Genomic DNA, 24,504 nt, shown 5'->3' on the forward strand with positions numbered 1-24,504 from the left:
CCCCACCCCCCTTCACCAGATGAAACTGTGTTGACAGTTTTTAGTGTGCAAAAGCATAAAATTGAAATGCAACAGTAGATCAGTGAGACAAAGTACAATGACTAAATGAATTAAAATGTTAGTTGAGTAGCTCTTTATAGAGCTGGCCTACTTGAGTATCACACTATTGTTTTCCCATTTATAGTTTCTTTTGCAATCTAATTAGCTCTGCATACTTTGTGCTGTTTTAACCATTTATATATCAAAACATTCTGCTCATTCAAGAGATAGGTGCTATGACTTGTGGTGTTTGCAACTTTTATGCATTTTAAATTAAATAAATTTGTTTACTTTGAAATCTGCTTCAGCGAACTCGCTCTGTTTTTGTCTTCATATGCTACTTTTAGTTTGTTGCTACTTTTAGCTTTTAGCTACAGTTCTGGTACTTTTATTTCTCATTGGAGAAATAAAGTTTATTTCTTCCCAAGACACATTCCATCATAGAAAAGGTCCTATCACAGCACTAAAACTCACTTCTGATATGATATTGTGGTACTAAAATGTTCGCTGAGTAGCTCTTTTTGTAGAGCTGGCCTAGTTGGGTGTCACACCTTTGTTTTCCCATTTATAGTTTCTTCCATACGACCTATGCAATCTAATTATTTCTGTTGGCTGCTGTAAAATCCTTTGAGCTTTTTAAAAAGCTTTGTTTTGTATTTTGAACATATTTGTGTTTTCAGATACTGATTCGTCCTTTACTTTGCTCTTTCAGGCGGTCAGTTAAATCGCGATGATGTGCAGATGGACCACACGATGACCGACAGCGAGCTTTACGGGGGGAAAAGCCTCCACACTCTGGAGCTGGAGATCCAGGAGGCCTTTCTCCGATTCATGGCAGCCATCCTACGAGGCTACCGCTCCTATCTGCAGCCCATCACCCAAGCTCCGTCTGAGAAGACGACTGACGTCAGCTCGCTTTTCGACCTGCAAGGTAAGTTTCTGTCCTCGTAAAGGACCCTTTAACCCAATGAAGATGTAAAGAAAGTTTTTGCGTCAGATTTGGTCAGATTCTTGTAGTGTATACTTTTAACTATGATAACAATCAGTTTTACGAGGAACGGCATCTGTTCAGAAATCACATTTTCCACTCAGTTTGTGTTCTGCTTATGTAAATATGAAGCTTGTTGACAAGTTATTGCTGTGATTTAGTGCCGTTGTGGTCTGAATGCTGCTCTATGCTTCAAAGTTTGGCCTAAATTAGTGCTGGTTATCTAACTTAAGCCTCGGTGGAAATTAGACTCGGATGACAAGTCAGTGAAGCGACATGATTGATAGCACAATGTCCCCGCACATCTGTGTGCTCTTATGCAAGCGGAGCAGCAAAGGACATCTCGTTTTTCGAAGCGGCGAGCTCATTTCCTAAAATACTGGCAATGTGTTCCTGCTCACCCAGTAAATATTTAGTCAGAGCCTGGAAAGTAGAGCTCCGGTAATAACTGTAATTACCCTGGTAATAATGCCCACCTTTCTGGTTCATCAGTAAATAACGTGTTTTCTTTCCCAGGCTTCGTGAAGAGCAGAGACCGCTCCCATCAGAGGTTTTACTCCCTCATGACCAAGACGCAGATGTTCAGTCGTTTCATAGAGGAGTGCTCCTTTGTTAGTGATAAAGATGCCAGCCTGGCTTTCTTTGACGAATGTGTTGATAAGGTGAGGATCACAGCATAATCGTTGCTGTGGATTGATTTTTGTGACGGCTCCTGTGAGATATGTCAATATTGTACATGATTGTGGAAGAAAGTCAAGATTTTACTAAAAATGCTCAAACTCCATCAGTTTTCAAGATGAGATGATCTTAGTTTAAAACTCTGGCATGAAAGGTGGTCAACGATATTTATTCAATGAATGAAGGAATGTTTTTTCACCTCTCTGAAGATTGTTCTGTGCTCTTACTGTATGTTTTGCTTCTTTCCCTCTCTTTCTGCTTCATTGTTTGCCTGGTAGTTGTTTACTACTGGAATCAAGGTAAGCAGCCAGATCTTATGTCGCACTTTAAACCTTCCCTGCTTGTGTGATTTTCAGTTTTGTAATGCTTTACGGTTCTGTCCCAGCCGTCCCTAGTTCCAGTCCTGAATTTATGACATTGTTTTTGTCAGTGCTTTGTTTCTGCTTCCCTTTGTCGAAAGCATGTGGGATGTCGGCAAGTTTCCACTCAAATGCTAATTATTTGCAGATTTGAAAGGATTTACGAACAAAGCCTGTCAACGTGCTCTGTTCCACAGACACAAAAATGACAAAAACATCCGCCTTCTTCCATGGAAAAATAATAATAACAAAAAAAAATATCCTTGCGGTTACAAACTTGTGCAACCAGGATGTCACATTTACATCCAGCAGGAACAGCTACACATCCTGTGTCGATGGTTATTGCAGTCATTATTGAAAAGTGGAAGCATTGATTCATTCAGCTCAGTTGCTGCTGAGGTTGACAACAAATGTGCGATTGAGTAAGAGAGCTGTAAGGGGAAGGACAACAAGCGGAGAGGTGCTGAGCAGAATCGAAGCGAAGACAAATCAGCCAGTTTGAGTCGGATGACTGAATCATCCACTCAACTGAGTGGAACAATCCCTGTTATTCATTTCTACTGGGGGAACGATTTAGTGCCAGTCATATTATTACCATTTTGTGAAACTGATGCCCAAAATAGGCTGGTATTGCATTCAGATAAACCAAGTGACAAAGCTAAGCCTTTGATGATCTATTAGACAGCTATTAGATGTTTTTTAAACCTTAAATGAAGCATTTTTTTAAAGTTGTGGCTTTCTGAGAGACCAGCAGCAGAGTTTTGTGCACATCTCTCCAAACAGCAGATCAGTCAAGCAGAAGCAGAAACTAATGTGTCAGTTTAGCATCAAGTAGTGCTGCCAAAGTGTCCCAGACTCATAGTCAAATGGATTTGTGTCTCTAAGCGTGGCCACTGAAGCTTAGCTCCATTTAGTCTTGAAGGATTTATGTGGTCAAGCCTCTCATTTGGCTCCTTTTAGATAAACAGAACTGGCACAATTGGCGGCATCATTCTGATGCCGATGCCAGGTATCAATTCTGACATCTGTTTGCTCTCGCTGAGGGCTCACACAGTATTATATCCCTCTGCGTGCATCATTTACACACGTGGATTTGTTTTTAAACGCACGAAAAGATGAATAACGATGACAAACGTGCTTCTTTTTCAAACCAGATTGACAGCGAGCGGCCAGAGGACGCCAGGCTGATTGAGCTGGACGAGTCCCATCGCAGTGAGCACACGGTCTACATCAACCCTCCGGAGCTGCCTCCTCTTCCTCAGGGAGAAGAACACCCTCTGTGCTATAGGTATTACACCTCAGATTGCTCTCTAAATGAAAAATTCAAGGCAAACTTCTTCTTTCGCTCTGCTTTGCTCGAGCACCAAAAGGAGAGGCTTAGCATAAATTCCTTTTATTGTTGAAGGTTTTGTCACTGCTGCTGGGCTTTTTGATCACTTAGATCTGGAACGCACGGCTCTTGGGTATACGTTGGCGCTGAAGCTTCCAGAGTTTCAGAGCAAAAACACAGCAATTGGTATCATATTGAGTATCTGTTTTATTTTTGCAGCTATTCTGGGTTCCCTGTGCTGAGGTCTGAGCTCCTGGAGCCACTGGAAGGACTTAATCCTCTGTCAACAGGGATTGCTTCACGCCACAGCAGCCCAGCCAGCCCTACGGCCATCTTTAGGCGCTCTAAACAGGTCAGCCATATGAGCAGAAACATTTACTTGACATTTAAGTAAAATAAAAATTCAGATATGTACTTCTTCTGTTGAGGAACCATAGAAATAATAGCAAACATGAATACATTTAGGCTCATCAGCCCGTTTTAATATCAAACACAATGACATAAAAGATGTAAAATGGAAATTTGGCTGCTAAGTGGCAATAAATCATGTTTCTGCCTTTCTATAGGAGATCAAATCAGCTCAGAAGATGGCCAAAACGTATTCGTCTATGCCTCAGATGTGGTCCAAGTGTCTGCTTCGCCACTGCTACGGCTTGTGGTTTATCTGCTTGCCGGCACTTGTCAGTAACTGCCACTCCAAGGTGCGAGCTCTGCGCACAGCCTATGATGTGCTGAGGAATATGCAAGACAAGAAGCTTCAGGCTCCAGATGAGGTACGAAACTGCTACATTTATATACAGGGTGCTGCGCCATTTCTTTGAGAAACGAACGCGGTGTCAATTTTTTATAACAAAGGGCCTGTTATCGTTCCGTCCTAGGTGTGTTATCGTGTGCTGCTGCATCTGTGCGGTCAGTACAGCCAGCCGGTCTTGGCTGTCAGGGTGCTGTTCGAGATGAAGAAGGCGGGAGTTCAGCCCAACGCAATAACGTACGGGTACTACAACAAGGTGCGTTTTGTTGCCACGAGCACAGACAGTGAGCTAAATCTGACTCAACATTTAACAGTTTTTCAGTTTTAAAATGATTGTGACCTGCTGCTGTCCTGCTTCAGGCGGTGTTGGAGAGCACTTGGCCCTCCACCACCAGAGGAGGCTACTTTCTGTGGGGGAAACTGAGGAACGTGATCCTCGGTGTTCTCCGCTTCAAGCAAGCAGGGAGGAAACAGCAGACGCCACACAGAGACCCCCAGCTTTCAGGTGAGAACAGTTAACATAATAAATCAACACAGCTTTTTATCAACCTTTTTCGGAAGATCTTCAAAAATTAATCTTTGGATGTACATCTACAACTGAATAGCTTTTCAAGTCAGCTCAATTTAAGATGGCCGCTGCAGCTAATCGACCCTAAATCACAAAAATGGCTATAACTCACTTTGTTTTATAGATGTCAAGTTACAATTTGGTGTGGTGGCAGTTGAGTTAAGTGTTTACAGATTGCATGAGGTCTTCGTTTAAAACTTTGGCATGCAGGGCAGTGGAAAATACGCATTCCTACAAGGAATGCTAGTTTCATTTCAAAGAAGATTTCAGCTTTTTTTTTTTTCATTTCATTGCATGGACATTATTCATCGACAGATGTAACCCTCTTTCCTCGGGCGAAAACAAGTTTTTGTTTATGATAAGCCATGCTTTTTGCTGTCAGCCTTTTCTTTGTACTTGTAGAAATGCACCAGACGTTCGATGCGATCTGATCAGCGTTACAGTCAGATCAAAACAAAACACATACACGTTAATTATTGCAAATTTCCAGTCCTAACATAGTGTTAGGACTAACATCTTTTATGACTGCAAATACATTTCAAACATGAACCAGCTGTAATTGCTTTATAGCCAACACTCACAGGGCGTCAGGATGTTTAGTACAAGTTCACATATAATTACTTTGTATATTGCAAACTAATTTAGTGCATTAAAATTTTAATTTGTTGATTTTCTTTTTCTTAGTCACTGTAGTTCCTAATGAGATCCTGCAGGAGCACTTGTTTGTCTTCCTCCAGCACGTATTGTTCCCCCATCTGCATCTCTGTAATGACACCATAATGTTACAGTAATTAAACAGAGTGAAGAGGTTTTTTTTTTCCCTCCGCAGCATCCAGTGTACAGGTTTCTGTTGTTGACACATTCTCTGATTCACCACAACAAATCAAGGAGGCTCTCATTAGCGTCACGACATGATGTGCGTGGGGGTTCAATGGAAACATGCTCTGCATGACAAACTCATGTCATCGTTCTTGAGGGTGTGGCATTTGATTTGACGCTGTTAGGAAAGAGGAAATTCTAGGACGAAAAAACATTAGCATATTGAAGCAATAGTTCGGTAAATTTACAGTTTGTTAAATGCAAACCCCCCCCCCATTCACTTATCCTTTTAGTCAAAAGCACGACAGAAATCTTAATTTTGGATGTTCAATGTGCAGCCTTTACAGTGGACGATCATTTTTCCAGCACAGATCAGTGGCCCCTCATGCGTCGCTCTCCTGTGAGCGCAGCTGCTTGCTTCGTGTAATTTGTTAAGCTTCTCGTCCCTCTCTATTCAGACGGCAGTGATCTCGACACGGTCAGCCACGGCAGCTTGGACAGCGCTAATGACTCTGCTGAGCGCACCTCCATCGACACCGACTTCACCAAGATGGACTCGAGTGACGACGGATTTAGTACGGGTAGGAAAATCGTTTGCCTCATACCATCAAACATTCAGCTTTGTTAAGTCTGTAGGGACTTGCTCCAGTCTTTAGACAGCGGTAAATGTGTTATTTTGATTTTATTTAAAGTCAGTGCAGCTTTTGTTAGAGTTGATCACACTCTTTTGTTTTGTATTTTCCAAATTGCCTTTATGACCAGGTTGGAATTCAAGGTACTTTCCTTTAGTGGTTCACTTCCTGTTTACCCTGACATTTCTCTTCTTCTGTGGTTCCTCTATGGTTAACTGTGGAGTGCCTCAAGGACCCATTCACGTTGCACATGCTTTCCTTGGGTCACATCTTTAGCAAAAACAATACGTCCTTTTTCTGCAGGCAATACACAGATCCTTGATTTGATTTAATACACTGTAGCTATGTGGCAGCAGCAGGCTAAAGGTTTTTATAGCACAAACTGTCTCATAAGCTTTTAAAAAGGCAAAAATATTAGAAAAATGCAAAAAAGAAGAAAAAATGTTGTGGAATCTGTTTTCCCATCTCATGCATATTGACCTTGTGAGCATGATGCAAGTTTTAAAGAGACTCCACTGCCTTTTCTGTTCTGAGTGTTGTCGGCGATGATCGCTGTGGGCGACGTTGTCTCGCTCCCTCTTTTGAAAACAAACTCTCTGATCAGCTGTCTTCTGAGAAACATCCTTGACAACCAGTAGCACAATTTTCGATCAGCTTATTTCGAAGGAAGAAAAGAAGAAAAAAGAAAATAATAACACGAATAAAGCTTTTTATACTTTTTTTTTTCAGGTGGACAGTCTGACCAAGGCTACGACTCCCTGTCCAAGGAGGAGGAGAGGCTGTGCAGCAGAGAGACTGACACCTCGACACCAGGGGAAGACAAAGGCCTCAGGCAGATCAGTGAGTTCGGGATAGCTTTTCACTTTGGCTTTATTTTCTCACTTGGTGACCATTTCTGCAGACGTGAGTCACAGCTTGCAGCAACATGAACATTTTGTCTTTAAAAGCTGGGGGATGATTTTGCAGTGTAGGTGTTGTGTTCTCTCAGTTCATCCTTTTGCTGTTATATTTCTTTTCAGACAAAAGATCCCTTTGACGGATGTGCTTTGTTATATAAGCAGTTAATTGTGATGTTTTAATTATTATTATTTTTAGTGCAAAGTGCTTCATTCTGTATCTAAAGAATGAAATACCTGTCCAACCCTTTATTATGTAAAATTGAACTTTTTCTTAGTTTTGATGTATAATTCAAGGCAGATGTTTCACAAAATGAAACCTGTCACCTAAAGAGTTTTACTTCCCCCTCCCTGCTGCAAAACTTGATTTTAGTGGAAACAGCAGCACACGACCATCAGAAAAAACGGTTATAAATGCAACAATCAGGGTTTTGCAGTACTATTTTTTAGGATTAGATTAGGCAGTGGTTCTCAAATATTTTATGACTACAACCTCAAACAATACTAAGCTCTCCAAGTACGATAGCTGTTTGAATGAAACAGTTTAATTCTGACCGGATTGATGAGCTAACAGCTGAATAAAACACAGCTAAGACTAAAGTGGATTGCTGTCATTATAAAACAGCTTCAAACTCCAAGATTTTGTAGCAGTTTAAGCATATGTTATTTCATAGACCTTTACACCACAGTTATTTTTGTTAGAAATTCTGTTAGAATTTTATTTCTATTTTTTCAAACTGAGGTTATTAGAGGAGCTTTCAGCAACAGGTAAGATATTAATTGTTCATAACCTTCCCACAGAATCCCACTTGAAAAGAGTACTATCACTTTAGGGTCTTGCAAATTAACAGATGCCATCCTAATGATGATTTATTTAAAAGCAGGTTGTCTAAATGGCATTTTAAATGTGCAAGCAGCTCTCATCTCTCTGACCTAAATGTTCTGGCACGTGTTTTCATCGCAGACTCTGGCACCAGGGGCATTTCCAGTCCATCCAGCGACAATCCTCCTTGTGCTGAGAGGCCCAAATCTCTGGACCTGTTTGGTGGACAGGGATGTGTGAGACTCGCTGTCCCGCTCCTCAGCTCAGCCAGGCAGAATCAGCTTGGAGCTGACAGACTGCACGAAGTGGAGGAGGAGGATGCGGAGGCTGAAAAACACAAGCCTCTGGTGGAGGGCGGTGTCAGCTGCAGCACCGGGGCTGCGAGGACAGGGATCGAGGCGGGGTTTGATCCCCTGTCCCAGATGGCGACGGCGACAGAAAAGGAGTGTGACAGGGTCAGCAACAGCTCACCCGCCACCAACCGCAACCTCGTCGAGGAGATTGAAACCTACATAAATAACAGCAGCCCCCTGAGCAGCCGCACGCCCAGCATGGACTTTCAGAACCCTTCGAGCCCGTTGTTTTGCTCCACACTTTCTGCTCAAGCATCCCCACAGGCCACCGCTCTGGCCCACTCCAGCACACACCTTTCACTTCCTGTCAAATCCAAGGACAGACTCAGGCAGTCGCCATCTCTTCCTCTGGGGATGTGTAACAGAGACCGGGAGAGGCCTTCCTCGTTGATTTCACCATCGTCACCGACTCCCTCCTCCTCGTCGTTCTCAATGGACTCCCTGCTGACCCCAACCCTGGACATCTTCAAGAGCAGCGTCATATCAGCAGGGAAGGGCGTAGCAGAGAAAGCGAGTCGCCTCTACTCCCGTTTGTCCTCCCAGACTTCATTAACACAGGTTAGACGCGACACATTTCCAGCACAGTCTGCCTTTTATCTGCCTCCACGATGAGCTGAGTTGACTGGCAGCAACTGTTGTTTTGCTTTTTTAGCTTTTAGGTACTGTTCTGCTTCTTTTAGCTTTAAAAACTCATTTTCATTTTCAGCAAATCTCAGCAGTCATTCAGCACTCACGCTGCATTTTGGCAGAAAACGCAATTTCTCTAGTTCTACTTCGCTCTCTGCAGGATGGAAACTGCGACCGAATGAGTGTTTCCTCGCTGACCTCAGCAGAAGCCGAATGCTCCTCGCTGCACGACAACGACTCCTGTCTGGACCCGCACGGCTTCACTTCCCCTCAGCACGGCAGCATGTCCCGGGCCAGGAGAAGCCCCGTCGGTGCCCACCAAACAAACCTGAGCAGCCCGAGCAGCCCCAACCGAGTGTTCAGACACAACTCCTTCTCTGGTTTGTCGCACATCCGTTCATCAGTCTGCTCCTGTGGCGCTAATGCAAATAAAGCTGTTAGTTTGAGTTAAGATGAGTAAAAGCCGCTCAGTTTTAGCAAAAATGGGTCTCGACGATCTAAATTTAGAGAAAGAGGAGAGGAAAGAGCGATGGAAAGAGTTTGGTATTGTTCAGTGGAAAACTAGGCCAGCAAGCATGGAGGCTCATTCAATGTGTGGCTTTCTGCAACTTGCTGCAGGCTCGATGCGAAAACACATGAACATACACACGTGCACGCACGTTCACGTGCACACGATCAAATGGTGACACAGGTGGACTAAATCGGGCTCGCAAAAACAAAATGTCCACTGATAGCAGGATTTATTGAAGGCATTAGTGCTTTGGTGAATGTAATCTCTTTGAGTTTAGATGTGTAAAGGTCAGTGGTTAATTCAGTTGTCCCCCTGTCCTGTATCCAGGTGGTTTGGCACTTCCTTCCAAAGCTCCTCACACTCCAGACTCCTCTCCTGATGTCAGCCGCTTCCAACCCACCCCTAATTACACTGTGGAGGTAAAATATTTACTTTTACGTCCTCATAAGAAACTAGTCTATAGATGAGTCTGAATGTAATGATCAGTGACGTATCATCTTTATCGTAGGTGCTGATGTCCAGCTGTTCACTCTGTAAGACGTGTGACTGTCTGGTGTATGATGAGGAGATCATGGCAGGGTGGACAGCAAATGACTCCAACCTCAACAGCACCTGCCCTTTCTGTGGAACAGCATTCCTGCCTTTCCTCAACGTGGAAATCAAAGATCTCAGACCACAAAACAGGTAAAGTGTACGCAGTATTGAAAGCTCTTTTCATTAGTCCTTTTTTAGAAAATTTTCTGGAGTTTGGCTGCTTCTTTACTCATTTTAAATCCTTGAACCTGAACATTTTCAGAGGAATGTTTTTTTTCTTGTTGTTCAAGTCGCTCTCTAACCTATAAATCACTGAAGCGTATAAAGGCTTCTAAACTCAAACAGCTTTGTGTCGACACGTAACAGACAGCTTGGCAAACAACCACTTTGAAAATCAATTTTTGTCACAAAGGCACTATTTGTTCCTGTTTCCTTAACTGACTTTATAAAAATGACTGAAGATAACTTACAATTTGACACATAAAATAGCCTTTTAGCACCAACAAAGTAATTCCCAAAGAGCTGTTAGCTGAAAACTCGACATCCAGTCATTTACCAGCTAAAGAACAGCATACCTTTCAGGGCCTGTGTTGGGTCTTTGTTGCATGTTTTATTAATGCCATGACTTTCAGATATTGTTTATCGGTTGTAGATAGGTCTGACACTTCCTCTTTTGTCCTCCACTTGGTCACTTTCCTCGTTTTTTTAAATCATACTCTGCACAATATGCAGTCATGGTCACGCGACTGAACAGAAAATGGGCAAAGAGAAGACAAAGACCTCAAAAAAGCCTGAAAAACTATTAATATACAATACTTTCAAATATTTTAGACAAGTCTGCCTTATTGGAAACAAAATATAAGGTTATTTAATAACTTTGCACAGAACTGTAGTTTATATATTTTAGATGATCAGATCATGATGCGTCTTCTTTACTCTTTTGTTGTTTTAGGTTAAATTTCATAAATTTAGCTTTATTGTCTTACAGTATGCTAGATCATCAATTACTAGATGTGGCCCTATTTTTTTTTAACCACACACTCACACAGAGAAAATACCCTTATCCTTGTGGCCTCATTTAATAAATCCACTCTGTCTCCCCTCAGGTCTTTAAAGAAAAGTAATCCTGTTAAAGAGGAGGACGCGTCTGCAGCCCTCAGTCCTGAGGCCAGCGTGGCAGACTGTGCAGCTCAGCCATCTGCAGCTTCATCGCAGGAGAGCAGCTGGAGCGCCGGCACGTCTGCTCCAGCCCCTGATCCAGTGACGGTGCCCTACCTGAGCCCTCTGGTTCTGTGGAAGGAGCTGGAGAGCCTGCTGGTGAACGAGGGCGACCAGGCCATCTCCTCCCCGAGCGTCGTCGACCAACACCCCATCGTCTTCTGGAACCTGGTGTGGTACTTCAGGAGGCTGGAGCTGCCCAGTAACCTGCCGGCTCTTATCCTGGCCTCGCAGCACTGCAGCCACAGAGACCAGGTACAAAGACCAGTCTCTGCTTCCAGCAGCTCTTCTCTAAAAATCTAAATCAGTGGTGTCCCATGCAGGCCCAAATGTATAAATAATTGTTTTGTGATTTTCTTCTATTTCTGAACTCTCAACAAAAAGGAGTTCAAAATCAGAAATCCGAACCATAAAAGCCCTGGCAAACATTTACCCTGTTAACAGGGTTCAGTTCCTTTGCTTTGTTAGATCTGTTATTGTTGTTTTGGTTTTATTTCTTGTGCTTGGAAAAGTACATTTTAGTTTATTCTTGCGAACAAAAGCTTCATATGAGTCACCTTTCCTTCAAAACAGTCACTAAAAGGTCATGTGGCCTGGGTTTAAATAAATGTTAAAATACATATAGAAAAAAAGGCCCTTCTGTAGTTTTTAGGACATAAGACATAATGATATAAGATAATAAGATCTCCTTGGCAAGTTTATCTGTGACTTTAGCACCTCCATGTGTTAGTTAAGAAGAAAAATAAAACAAAACGGTGCATAAAAGCAGCACACTTTTTCTGTTGTTACATAATTTTGCAGATTAACCCATAGGACTTGATGCTATCAGATTTTTCATAGGTCTTATTCTCTTTAGCCTCCTCAGAGCGTTTCATCGGAGGACAGCAAGCAGGTGCTTGTGAGGATCATGTGGGACAACCTGAAGTTGCACAAAGACAAACTCCAGCCCTGCTACGTCCTGTGGAATACACACTGTAAGTAGTTGCTGCCCAGACTGTGTTGTGCAAAAGTTACTTTCAAAGAAATTGTCCTGCTGAGAAGGTCAGCTATCTGCATTAAAATCAAATAATGATGCTTTATTAAGACACCAGAACATCATGCATAATTCAGCTCAGATCTCCTGTTAGATATGCTGATTTTATTGCCGCCTTCAGAGTTGATCTTGAGTGATGGAGAAGGATGCTCCTTTGATGAGGTTGACTTTCATGCAGGTGCCAACTCCCTGATCCGCTCCGGGCTGTGCGAGGAGGGCCAGCTCTTCACCGTGGAGCTGCTGCAGAGCTTCGTGAGGAGCATCAAGAAAAGTGACGTCTATCAGCCCATGAGCCAGATCATCCAGCTGCTGGGGCCCGAGCTGGGCTTCAAGAGGCAGAGGTGAGCGAAAAGAAACATGCTGGGGTCGGGTGTAAAAAGTTACGCAGGTAGGGTGAAACGGATGGAACGTCTAATTGTTTTTTGTTTTCTTTGACCCAAAAAGGAGCCTCTACAGAGATTTACTGTTTCTAACTCTCGTGGCTTTGGGGAGGAACAACATAAATATCAGTAAGTTCAAAACTCATACATCTTCCTTTGCGTCATGCTCTCAGTGTTTTGGTTCAGTGAGGATCCACTTTGGGCCAATCAGGTCAATCGTTCTGGCATAAAGTTAGGTGTATATGTGTGTTTCTTACAGCTTTGGGGAGAGGTTTTGTGTTTTTAAAGCAAGGTTTTATTGTGTATTTATATTTAAGTTAGCCATTATCAGGGTTAGTTTTCAATTAATCAAATTTTGTAAAAGAAATACTGAAAAAGTGCTATTTATAACACTGCATCAGAGTGTAGGTCCACAAAATATAATCTCCGTTTTCAAAATTCACTTTTTGTTATATTTACTCATTTGCACTCTGTGTATTTTGTGCTCTGACGTTCTGAACTTTGACTTCACTACATCTCAAATATTTTACTTTTTGTCTTCTGGATTTATTTGGCAGCTTTTCTTCCACTTACTGTACATGTTTTATTGCAAATGTTCCCCATCCTGGAAAAAAAAGAAATATCTCTGTCTGAGTTTGGAGCCTTTAATTTTTAACTTCTAACAAAATGAAAATTGAAGTTTTTATTTAAGGGTTAGATTTGTTTAAAATATTAATGAATTGTCTTAAAAATCTATTTGCAGAAAGCTGAATAAGAGTGTTTTTATATGAGTTCATAAAAAACCTTTATTAAGAGTTACTTGACTCTCACAAGATCATGCTAAAAAATAAAATTATTACAAGATATGATGTATTTCTGTGGATTAAACTACCAGAGAGTTTATAAAGTAGCTTTAGCTCAACCTGATAAAATGTACTGCCAGAAACTTCAGTTTACTGCTTGGAGGATCGTTGAAACATTAAATACAGGGATTATATTTGAACAGGGCTGAAAGCTTTCTACTGTTAAACTAATACTGCATATTTTATACTTTAAGTAAATTTTGCGAGCAGTTCCTGCCTTCGTTAAAAGTAAAAAATGCAGAACTTTTACTCAAGAAACAGTTTATTGCTGCTTTATCTACGGTAATAAATCAGATTTTTTTCACTTTAACCAGTGTATCTCTCTCTAAGTAAGCCATCCTAACTCCTTCCTTATAAAGACATTAACATTTTGCTTTATAGTTGGCATAAATTTTGTCATTTTCATTGCAGATGCTTTCGACCGGGAGTACAGGTTGGCCTACGACCGCCTCACTTCCAGCCAAGTGAAGCTGACACACAACTGTGACCGGCCCCCCGGAGCGGGGGTCATGGAGTGCAGGAGGACTTTTGGAGAGCCCAGTTTGTGAACTCGCGCTGCTGTGACGTTGGGCTCCTCTTCAGACTCAGGACAGGCTCACAGACCTTTTTTAGTAAGCACAACAAAGGAAAAGAAAAAAAAATCACCTAAATGCAAAGCAACTGCCACGGGTTTCTTGTACTGTTAGAGCTGAGAGGTGTGAAAGGACGAGCTTAATGTTTCTAAATACTTTGAAGACTCCACCATATTTTCAATACACCTGTAGTAAAATGTTTGTACAGTTGTTATATGGTCTATTTGATGCCTTTTTTTCCTGTTGAAGCTGTGAATACATGTGTAAAAATGAGTCTAAAATCACATTGTTGAAGTTTTTGGGTGGTCCTGGTGACCTTGTTTAGACTGTGTGTGTAAAATAATGATCTGTTTTTAAAGGTTTTTTACAAAAGCACTTTGACAGAAGGAGCTCTTAGTTCTCAGTTACATGATTCATTGGCTCAGCAGCCAAAGCTAGCAAGTCCCTTTTTATTTGCAGGATTTATTGTCCTGTCTGACATTTTAATTTAACAAAACCAAATCAGTTTCTGCTAATGTGCACCCTGTGAAGCTGAAGTTCTCATATATCTGAATGCACTAAACCATATGGTAACGTCATATATAAACATATATATTAATCCTTTTATTTCTGGACCAACTCTAAGAAATGCACAATGTTTATTTGTTCATCATTTCTTAACAAAATACCAAAACAGCCCGTGAGGGAATATTACCTTTATCATTTATTCACAGTTTTTAAAGCTTTTTAAAAGAGGTAATTCAACAATTTATGTATAATATTCAACCGCAGACAACAGATTTGATTCAAAACATTAAACTAAGAGTAAAAAAAAGAAAGGTTTTATTTGGATTTAATCACTTTTTTTTATTAAAACTGACACAGTTGTGGATCCCTAAACTGTACAGAGTGTTTTTATTTTTATTTTTCTGTTTGATTTTTGTCTTCATTGTATAACATAAATGTCAGTTTTACTTTTTACTGTTTTATGGGACATGCAGAGGAAAAAAAAAAAAAGAATATTTTACCACATTTTGGTAACGGCTGTTTCTTTAACAGCATTCTTATCACTTGAAAATGAAATGTCAAAGCTCTGACCTGCCCTAATTCAAAAATCACTGTCAACACTGAGTGTAAAACGTCACTATCCTTCACTGTAAACTGACTGAAAATATCCATATTATTGTGTTTGTTACTGGAACTGTACAATCACTTCTAATGAGAAAATGCTGGATTCGTTAAAGGCTGTGTGCCTGGAACAGACGACAATGTCACAACGAACAAAAATCTCTTTTTAATCACCTCACAGCAAGTGTCTGAAAACCACTGATGACCAAAATGTTAATTGTGTGTTTCTATGTGCTGTTTACACCAATTGTCAATTTCAACAATGTTTCCTGAGTGTTATTTATTGTTTGTAACAGAGGTACTAATTTGTATGATTTTTTTACATAAAAAAAATTACATTTCTTCCCTGGTTGGATCTATAATTTGCTTTCACTTAATAAACACATTTATCTTGTGAATTTCAAGTGTGATTATTGAAAAAAAGAAGCCTTTTCAGCATCTCTGCAGTAAAGTTACAAAACTGTAGTTGTTGAATTTGTTTTATTGCATGTAATACAAAATTCACACTGTTGAAAATGTGCACACATTCTAGATAATAGTCTAATTTTATTTTATAGGCTGTGTTCAATAAAAACAGGGAAAACTGTTCAGTCTATTTTATTAGTTGTGCAACTCCTGTTGTAACAGAATAAATGTAAAAGCTGCGATTGTTGTTTAAGGTAAGTATCCGTTTATGACACATCAGACGTTAGCAGCAGCGTTATGAACAGTTTCTATACAAACATGTCAAAAAAAGATATTTTATGGCTCTAAATCTTAGATTCTGTGTTGAGTAGTAAATAAGAAAATTATTATTTTTTCCATTTGGAAAACAATTTGTTAAATTTGTTGTTTTAATAGCAGATCAGTTACTTTAAAGATCTAATCACACCTCACAGATTTCCCCTAAAATCCATCAATTTAGCCTCAAGGTCTTCAGATTGTTTCCTTTTATTAGAAGTGAAAAAACATGAAGTGTGTTCTGTCATCATGTCGGCACCTAAAGAGCTCTATGAACTTTAAGGAACAGGGAATGGAAACCTATCAGTTCTTTAAATTATTTAAAACACAGCACTTCATTTAAAAAAATTCTAATAAAATAGAATTGACTTCAAATTTCGAGCCACCACCCCCTCAAAAAAATGGCCATGAACACAAATTAAATGAAGTCTCCAAAACCCCAGACATTTTAGAACACTGGTTCAGATCATTTCATATGAGGTTCTGTGGAAATGTTATGAACAATAAACATCTTACCTGTTGTAGATGACTAGATTAAAAACTTCAGTTTGGAGAAAAAACACTTTGGCCAAAACCAAAGTGGTGTTCTGCCATCTTAAAACTCCAATCTCAAACTTATCCTCACAGTTTATGAAAATGTTTATTTACACACTTTTGTTCCATCGTCAGCTTTGTGTTTCATGATTATTTACACAGAACTGTTTTCTAACGCAATTAGCAGTGTTAAGCATTTATATGCGCAGCTCTTCCTTTCTGCATGGAGAATAAGCAAAGTGTAGATCTGATTTCAGTAACTCTTTTGGTTTTTTTGGTTCACAGATCTTAAACATTCTGTAACATTTGCCCTGATTGAGAAATACAGACACCCACTAAATAGTATAATGGCTCATTATTATTATTCTTGGATAACGTACAGTGGAAACCTGTACAGAACAAAGTGAAAGCGTGCCATCTGGTGACAAACACCAACTCATCTAACTTTAAGTCTTACTGTGCAGCCTGGGGCACTTCCTGGAGGAATATCATAATATTTCTGCCAGAATAACTATGTAATGAAAAACTGCAGGTGGTGTAAAGGTTTATAAAGTCCTGTTTATATGAACTGCAATTAATCTTTTTAAACTGGAGTTTGGTCTGAGTGTCTGCTTGTGCCTGAAAACTTATCGTTTCAATCAGAAAAAAGCTCTGTTTCTTTAAACTGAGGTCATGCAATGAGCTGTCTTAGACGGTAAGATACTAATTGTTCATAACTTTTTCACCTTCAACACAAATCAAGTTCAACTCAAACCATAGAGGGACTTGAAACAGGAAGTTCACTCTTAATCATAAACTGAAAGAAACAAAAAAGAGTGGTTAAAACCAGAGTCTGGCAGAAAATCGCACAGATATTCCGCTACCAGGAGCGACACGACTAGTATTGTTGTCATCTTTACCTGCAACTGCTGTTTCAATGAGTCCAAAAACGTGACAGAAAAAGTCATGAAATGTGCTTGTTTTTTCACATGACGGTCTGTTTCACCCTCATGAGCTCTGCTCACGGATGGAGTGTCTGCTGCCTGCTTCGCACGTTCAGATGGAAACGGGGCAGACGATGATGCGGTCCTCGAGCATAACGCTGAGCACCAGGAAGATGAAGTAGAGGAGGAACATGGTGAAACCCAGCACCTTATTCATCTTCCACTTACAGGCCGCGATAGAGATGATGACGAAGAGGAGCATGAGGAAGAGCAACACGATGGCACAGAAAAGGCCGTTACTGCTGACGGCTACTGGAGCGAAACCGTGGATGAACGAGAACAAGAGCCACGGGATGGGTAGACTGGCGGTAAAATAACAAAGAAACAGAAAAAGGGGCATATGTTACTGATGGTATCAGCTGCTTTTTAATTATTTTTTTGTTTATGACCAATCAGACTACAGAGGCTCACCCCACGGTGATGTCAAAAATGTTGCTGCCCACAGAGCTGGACACGGCCATGTCTCCCAGTCCTTTACGAGCCACAATCACACTGGTTATGAGGTCAGGGATGGAGGTCCCTGCAGCCAGGATCGTCAGGCCCATGATCTCCTCTGAGATGCCAATCGTCTCTCCCACCTGACGAGGAAGAAGCAGTTTAATGTGGACAGAAGCTGCAAAACATTAGCTTCATTTGAAAAAAAGCAAATCAGATCAGTGCAATGACTGACCTGATGAGCCCACCACACCATGAGGTAGGAAAAGATACCAATCCACATAATGGAGCCCAGGAAGGTGATCACAAAGAATTTTTTGGATTTCTAACAAGAAATGTAAAAGAAATAAAAGGTGAGACATGATGAAATGCGGAACCGTTGATATATTTCTGCCTTCTGAGCATCTCCTACCTGGTTGCGAACATCAGGAACTGTGAGCCACAGAGGGAAGACTATGGGCAACAGGAAGAGGTAGGTGGCTTGTTTGCTCGGCGTGTCAGGCCACTCTAAAGACAAAGGTTCGTCTTCCTGTGTGTCCTCTTTGTCCTCCTCATCATCATCATCACTGGACTCATCGCTGTCATCGTCACTGTCTTCGTCACTGTCCTCTTCATCGCTGCCCGAGTCGTCCGAGCCGTCTGACCCGCCCTGTTCTGCCGGCACGTCGTCCTGAAGGGGAAAACGCATCGTGATGGGCGAAAGCAAAGGAGCCAAAATAAGACGCAAAGAAAGACCAAATTCACCAAAGAAAAGAAGCTGTTACAAACATTTGCAGCTCAGTTCTTTGACTCTTACATAGACAGGTATCAAAGACTGACTTCTGGGCTTTTTCAGAGCCCTCTGGACATGGATGGAGAGTACCTTCTTTTCTTCTGTTTGCTCCTTCTTCTCTGGGGCTCCTGCAACCTCTGGCTCTTTGGCCTCATCACTTTTACCCTTTTTGTCTGCAAAAACATAAATTATATTATTAATCCCAAACAGCTGTTAGGATGGTCCCAAATTTCCTATTAATAAAATACAACATCAATAAAAGCATTATTGAGAGACTGCAGAGAAAACAAAAACTGTTGTTGACTAAGTGCCAGGAGGGCGTTGAAAATAAATATTTCATCAGTTTGTGCTGTAAAGCAAAGATAATAAATATTAAAATTATTATTTTGTCCAGCCTGGACGTGTACTTTCTCCTTTGTATGGTCAAAACTTGCATATTTGCCCCTTCAGCAATGAAATGGTAGTTGTTAACTTGCTGAAAAGGTTTTTGCATGTCTGCGTTGAAATTAAACACCTTTATTGTTCTGCAGCAAGGTCGGGATCTTTTAACCCCTCTTTGTTTTGCAGATTCTAAAAGAGGTTAGGTCTAGATAGAAATGTTTGTTGCTGAGGAATGTTTGACCGCAGGTTTGCTTTTGACATCTTGTGGGATACTCAATCGCTGTCCAGGACCAGGTTTTCTGCAGATTGCCTGCTATCATGATCAGACGATAAAAAAACGCTTAATTAGAGACTGATTGTTTCATTCTTTCTTGTTACCTTCGCTTTTGTCCTGAGATTTGGGCTCTGACTTCCGCCTGGCCACACTGGTCAGACTTTCGGCCTTATCTTTAAATTTCCCTGTGAAAAAGACATAAACAAGCAGGTGTGATGATTATTGACTCTTAGCCAGTGGGGCAATAATAACATAGATGCTGATCTTGAACAGATCGATATTAAATCGGATGATTATTCATGCTGTATAAGAGACGACTGAAAACAAATTTAACAAATTGCTCTTTTAGGAAACCAGTAAAATTACAAATACACATCCACACAGAAAGTACTTTATTAGACATTAAGCCACAGACAACCGGTCTTTTAGAACAGGAGTTCCTAATCTTTTAAAGTTTGGGGACTTACAACCCTAAACATTATTGGCTGATCCACATATTGTTAAAAAAAAGTGTCTAATTAAGAACATAATGACAACAAACTCATATTTTATTCATTTTTGTCCCATTTATGACCGTTGTTACTTTTTAAAACAATTACAGTAAAAGTATACAAGTGGGAATGAATTGTTCTTATTTTGTTTGATCTCTGGAAATCATCTCAGGAGCCCAAACTGAGTGTTTTGTGACCTACAGTGGGGTCCCAAACTCCTATTTTGGGAAACAAACAGAAATATATGCTGTAAAATTACTCTGGTATGATTTTCATACACTAACACATAAAACCAACATTGTAATTTAATGTCATTGTTACTTTCAAATAACAACATATTCATTGACTGCAGCTATAATTTCCTACATTTACCTTTCTTCTGTTGCACCCTGAACCTGTGAATGACTCCCTGTGTGTAGAGAGGAGGTATTTATCTGCTTAGTATCAATCTGGATTTAGCGTTGCCTTCATACGGGACACCTAGCTAATCCATTTTACACTGAGAAGGATGGTCATTTCCAGAAAGCACTTATGAAAGTAATTTGAAAGCATACTATCATTATTTAGCAGGGCCATGGTTGCAGAAGCATGGTACTTACCCTCTCCTAGAGGGTCTAATGTGTGAATCATGAGTTGGAAGATGGTGGTTCTCATGGTGCTGTTGTGTAAAGAAGCTGAACTCCCCCCTCGCTGAAGGGATGGTTTCAGCTGGGAGAACAAACAGCAGAACACATCATTTAGTCATTTCAAAGTGGAGAACAAAATGTTTTTCTCAACTTGTTGGCACATAAAATGCTAAATAATGTGGACAAATTGTCAAAATTATTTTTTTATTATCACCCGCTGCCATGAAAGGTGAGTGACCATGTAATTGCCTGTGCATGCGTGTTTATTTGTCTGTCTGTCAAATGAACAACTAGATGGACTTCAATGAAACTCTCAGGAAGTTATTGTTAGTTGTACATCTACAGCTGATTATCATTTGGAGTCAATTGGATTCAAGAAGGCTGCTACAGCTAACTGTCTTTAGCAAACATAAATATGGCTATAACTCAGTCAGTTTTACAGATATTGAGCTAAACTCTGATGTGGTGGTAGCTGAGAGTCATCTCCATCACATTCTCTGAGCACTAACAGATCATATTAGATTGTTTCTGAAATTTTGACATCCAGGGCAGCAGGTGATGTGCATTCTTTCAAGAAATTCTAGTTTTAGCTTAATTTATTATTATTATTGTCATTATTACCTTTAACCGATTCTTGTCCTCAGGAGCAGGAAGGGCTTTAGCTTCACCGTCCCCATTCGTCTGTGTGCAACAATGTTTTTTTTTCCAGTATTATTCATTCATTGGCAGAGAAAGACAAAGGTATATTATTCTTGTTGAATTTAAATGGCAATTCATATGTTGTGTATTACAGTTTGACACGTTGCATATGATGTGAGCAAATACATCTCAGTGCAAAAGAGACAAAAGATGCTGCATGTCATAATTAACATTATAATTTGTAAATAAAGTTACCCTCACCACACCATCAACTAAAAACAATTACACTGTAGTGTGATTATATACAAAGTACCATCCCATAATCACATTACTACTTAAAGGGCATCAAGTTTAGCAGCAGGTCGACAAACGTTTTGATCGTTAACAAACAATTGATCTGTGGGGAAAGTGAGCCTCATCCACAGTAATCGTGGTTAAAGACAATAAAAGTTGATGCTACAGTTTCATTGCGCTGTAGCTCCTAAAAATATTAGTTTGATCATCGCTAGCATCTAGCGCCAATTACAATTTACACCTTTTGGAACACTAATTATGCCATAAATGCCAGGTCACAAGTAATGACAAATAAAACTTTCTGGTAATAATCTACATTGTAGTTAATGACTGACAGATTAAACAATTAAATAATTTGGTTTTATGAATTAACTTTGAATCTGACTGCAGTCATGGTAAAATAATATACGCCCTTCACACCGGATGATGACCGCTTTACACTCTTCAAGACCTATTAGAATGTATCTGTACTGCAGAAAATTTGAAAAACCTCCTTCAGTATGAAAGTATGACGCCCATGTCTCTGAGACACTTTCTCCGCCCTCACCATGATCTATAATTTCATCCTGACATGGCTCTTTCTAACCATGTCAGGATGCTGCTATACACTAGAAGATTACACCATGCTAGCATGATGCTACCACCACAAGGATCACATCTACGCTAGGTTGCACCCTGGGCATGAGGCCAGCGCAGTCACTCCTGCTTCAAATTCTTGATGACCCAGCCACACTAGTGCCCGCTGATCCCTTGGATATGCTGCCACGCTTCACTCAAGACCGAAATACCCTGCCACCACTATATTAAATTTTCACAACCTCTTGATGAAAGTTTTCTGCATGCTCCAAAACACCCCCACAACCGATCACGCATAATAGGAAGCCAACTGTACTAATGGAACCTTAAGACCTCTCCAAGACCCTGCAAAGATCAATTTTCTGGCTGATTTTTTTACATCGTAGTGGGGCCATCATCCAATGTAAAGGAGGGTTAGCTCATGCAAAAAAAATGTTTTTTCAATATTTTAAAATAGCTTACATAACCAAGATGAATATACTTGCCATTTAGATTAATTCATTAAATCAGAGATTAAAAATAAGGGTACTGCTACTACTGTATCTCAACTTGTGCCTGCACATAGAAAGATCTTCAACTTTAAGTACTTAAAATAACACTCAACATTAGACTGACTGAATGAATGTGAACATCTAAGGTTGTGTGTTGCAGGAGTGTTTACCTTTTCAGGTTCTTCCACAGCGATAACCTTGACAAGGCTCTTGTGTTTATGGAGTTGGGTTTTGAACGCTCGCTCCAGCTGCACATTAAATTTCATGAAGATGACATAAAGAGTGTAACAGCCCACCAGCATCATGCTCTCCCACCACATGATGACGTTGTCCAGGAAGAAGATGATCAGCAAGATGAGGTCGAGTATGTAGAAAGATACGTCTCTGAAAAGTGGCCACCAGGTCAGGTGGAGAATCTCCCGAGAAAACAAAGCACACATGCCGATCACAAACAAAATGTTGAAAACGGCTGAACCCACAATGGTGCCGATGCCCACGTTGCTGTGGGCGATGAAGACTCCTATCAAGGAGGTGAACAGCTCAGGCGCAGAACCTCCGGCTGCCATGAAGGTGGCTCCTGCCACATCGTCAGAGATGGCTAATTTGTCTGTGATTACCCCCAGCGCTGGCACAAAGAACTCGTCACAGACAATTGCAAGAGACACAAACATATACGTCATCCCCAAAATGTGGAGGACCACCCATCCTCGTCTGCGATCTTCAATGGTGAAGATATCTTCAGGGTAATCGCCTTTAACTTGTGGGGCTTGACCAGGAGAAGCTGGAGAGATTGTAGTAACTGACGGAGTTGTAGCTGAGGTGGGTGTCTCTCCGGGAGGTTCAGGGGCCACGAAGATGCAGTGCACAATAGTCCTGTTTGTGGTTGGCAGCTGTGGTGGTTCAGTGGTGATGGATGCTTTGGATTGTGTAGTTGTGTCTGTATCCTTATTTGTACGACGAACCACATAAATCGCTGGTGTTGTCTGATCTGTGAGCTCCAACTCGTGTGTTGCAGTGAGAGGTTCCTCCAGCCCTCCTGGTTCTACTGTGGCCTCCTCAACAACCTCTGTCGAACCCTCTCCAAAATCCTCCCCAATCTGAGGCATCGGCAAAGGCTCATACAGCCGGGCACTGATGGTGAGCTGGTACAGGGTGCAGAGGAAAACTCCCGAGAGGAGAAACAGGACCCGGCTCAGCTGCAGTCGCTTCCTTCTTGTGCAATGCATTTTCCACAGAAGAAGCGTCGCCGATGGCTAGGTCGAATTAAGCAGCATAAATGGGCTTTGGGAGAGTCCAGCTGTCAGCCCAGCAGAACATGGAGTGAAAGAATTCAAAACTTCTGTGGGGGGATTCATGTCACATCATCAGCTTCTTGGAAAATCCAACCTATTGATTTTGTTTTTTAAAAATATGGTAAACATAACTGTGATATGCATGTGAATAATTTCTTTATTGCTATTGTCAAACAGAAACTGTTTAGTTGGTTTAGTTTGATGATATGTTTCTGAAATGACTACAATGACAAAGACAAAACAATAATCTAGAAAACAGTAATGACTGCCCGATGAACTAAGTTAACATCTCACGTGTTAAGGAGCTAGACCAATGTCCTAATCAAATCCAAGGAGAACAATAGTTCCATACTTTACGGATGTAGACTTACCAGTGAATTGGCGTCATGCAAAGCCAATGGTGATAAACTCCCAGAGTTTAGCAGCTCTCTGGAGTTAGATGTTGTGCAACAAACAAAAACTGTTGCCAATGACCAAAGGCTTATGTAGGACACAGAACAAGTCTTCACCATGGATCAGTATAATACCTAACACCTGAAGTCTTCTAAGAGGATTAGGTGCATTGTCTCACTCTCACTTTGTAAGCATACCTTAGCAACGATGATTATATTGTCTGTATTAAAAAAAAGAGGGTGCACATGAATGAGCTGCAACAACACATACAATTTATAGTCTCTGTACGTGATTGTCTAAGACTGTTTAATCGGCACATTTTGTTTTAGTCTACATTTTGGACAGGAAGTGTTGCTCTCCTGTTGCTTGTTTGTTAGAAAGAAAAGTTATACAACATTGAAGTGTCTTCAAATGGTGGACGTTCTTCTGGGTCTTCATAATTGCAGCAACGATGTACTGATCAAAAGGAAATGACTTTACAGACATAAGTTATCTTTTGAACAGTGAGACTTTATTCAAGACAACAGAGTCTGTGCCGAAACC

General features: G+C 40.7%; 2 protein-coding genes across 5 annotated transcripts in view; one reads left to right on the plus strand and one right to left on the minus strand.

Annotated features, from left to right (window-relative positions):
- dennd4a (DENN/MADD domain containing 4A) overlaps nucleotides 1-15,458 on the plus strand; it is a 26,471-nt gene extending 11,013 nt beyond the window's left edge. The window contains exons 12-30 of one of the 3 annotated variants that reach the window (XM_017406146.2): nucleotides 752-970; nucleotides 1,544-1,689; nucleotides 1,984-2,004; nucleotides 3,219-3,352; nucleotides 3,614-3,746; nucleotides 3,961-4,167; nucleotides 4,273-4,401; nucleotides 4,506-4,650; nucleotides 5,991-6,113; nucleotides 6,894-7,004; nucleotides 8,025-8,794; nucleotides 9,024-9,243; nucleotides 9,702-9,793; nucleotides 9,883-10,058; nucleotides 11,015-11,381; nucleotides 11,983-12,100; nucleotides 12,338-12,500; nucleotides 12,604-12,668; nucleotides 13,793-13,929. In XM_017406146.2, the coding sequence (XP_017261635.1) occupies nucleotides 752-970; nucleotides 1,544-1,689; nucleotides 1,984-2,004; nucleotides 3,219-3,352; nucleotides 3,614-3,746; nucleotides 3,961-4,167; nucleotides 4,273-4,401; nucleotides 4,506-4,650; nucleotides 5,991-6,113; nucleotides 6,894-7,004; nucleotides 8,025-8,794; nucleotides 9,024-9,243; nucleotides 9,702-9,793; nucleotides 9,883-10,058; nucleotides 11,015-11,381; nucleotides 11,983-12,100; nucleotides 12,338-12,500; nucleotides 12,604-12,668; nucleotides 13,793-13,929 (3,476 nt within the window). Of the gene's footprint in view, nucleotides 1-751; nucleotides 971-1,543; nucleotides 1,690-1,983; nucleotides 2,005-3,218; nucleotides 3,353-3,613; nucleotides 3,747-3,960; nucleotides 4,168-4,272; nucleotides 4,402-4,505; nucleotides 4,651-5,990; nucleotides 6,114-6,893; nucleotides 7,005-8,024; nucleotides 8,795-9,023; nucleotides 9,244-9,701; nucleotides 9,794-9,882; nucleotides 10,059-11,014; nucleotides 11,382-11,982; nucleotides 12,101-12,337; nucleotides 12,501-12,603; nucleotides 12,669-13,792 lie in introns of all 3 variants that reach the window. The other 2 variants (XM_037978112.1, XM_037978113.1) reach the window with 2 other exon arrangements.
- LOC108229892 (sodium/potassium/calcium exchanger 1) lies at nucleotides 15,239-24,492 on the minus strand. Of its 2 annotated transcripts, none has more exons than XM_017405604.3 (10): nucleotides 23,940-24,492; nucleotides 22,447-23,662; nucleotides 20,898-20,957; nucleotides 20,250-20,358; nucleotides 19,264-19,344; nucleotides 18,529-18,677; nucleotides 18,145-18,402; nucleotides 17,968-18,057; nucleotides 17,709-17,875; nucleotides 15,239-17,599 (listed from the first exon to the last, which is right to left on the minus strand). In XM_017405604.3, exons 2-10 carry the CDS (start codon nucleotides 23,500-23,502, stop codon nucleotides 17,350-17,352), a joined length of 2,220 nt encoding a protein of 739 aa, XP_017261093.1. In that variant the 5' UTR covers nucleotides 23,503-23,662; nucleotides 23,940-24,492; the 3' UTR covers nucleotides 15,239-17,349. The 2 variants fall into 2 exon arrangements, with proteins under 2 accessions (XP_017261093.1, XP_017261095.1); XM_017405606.3 differs by having other exon boundaries at nucleotides 17,350-17,599; nucleotides 18,595-18,677; nucleotides 23,940-24,491.
- Nucleotides 24,493-24,504: the final 12 nt, after the last annotated feature.

The sequence above is a fragment of the Kryptolebias marmoratus genome, linkage group LG11, assembly GCF_001649575.2.
Source record: "Kryptolebias marmoratus isolate JLee-2015 linkage group LG11, ASM164957v2, whole genome shotgun sequence".
Taxonomy (NCBI): domain Eukaryota; kingdom Metazoa; phylum Chordata; class Actinopteri; order Cyprinodontiformes; family Rivulidae; genus Kryptolebias; species Kryptolebias marmoratus.

What these genes read in the sequence shown, in the direction of transcription:
- LOC108229892 (XM_017405604.3), bottom strand. Translation starts at nt 23,502, where the DNA reads ATGCATTGCACAAGAAGGAAGCGACTGCAGCTGAGCCGGGTCCTGTTT. An exon ending in TTCCTGATGTTCGCAACCAG is followed by an intron (nt 18,058 to 18,144) that starts GTAGGAGATGCT and finishes ATTTCTTGTTAG; the next exon opens with AAATCCAAAAAATTCTTTGT. An exon ending in TGGTGTGGTGGGCTCATCAG is followed by an intron (nt 17,876 to 17,967) that starts GTCAGTCATTGC and finishes CTTCCTCGTCAG; the next exon opens with GTGGGAGAGACGATTGGCAT.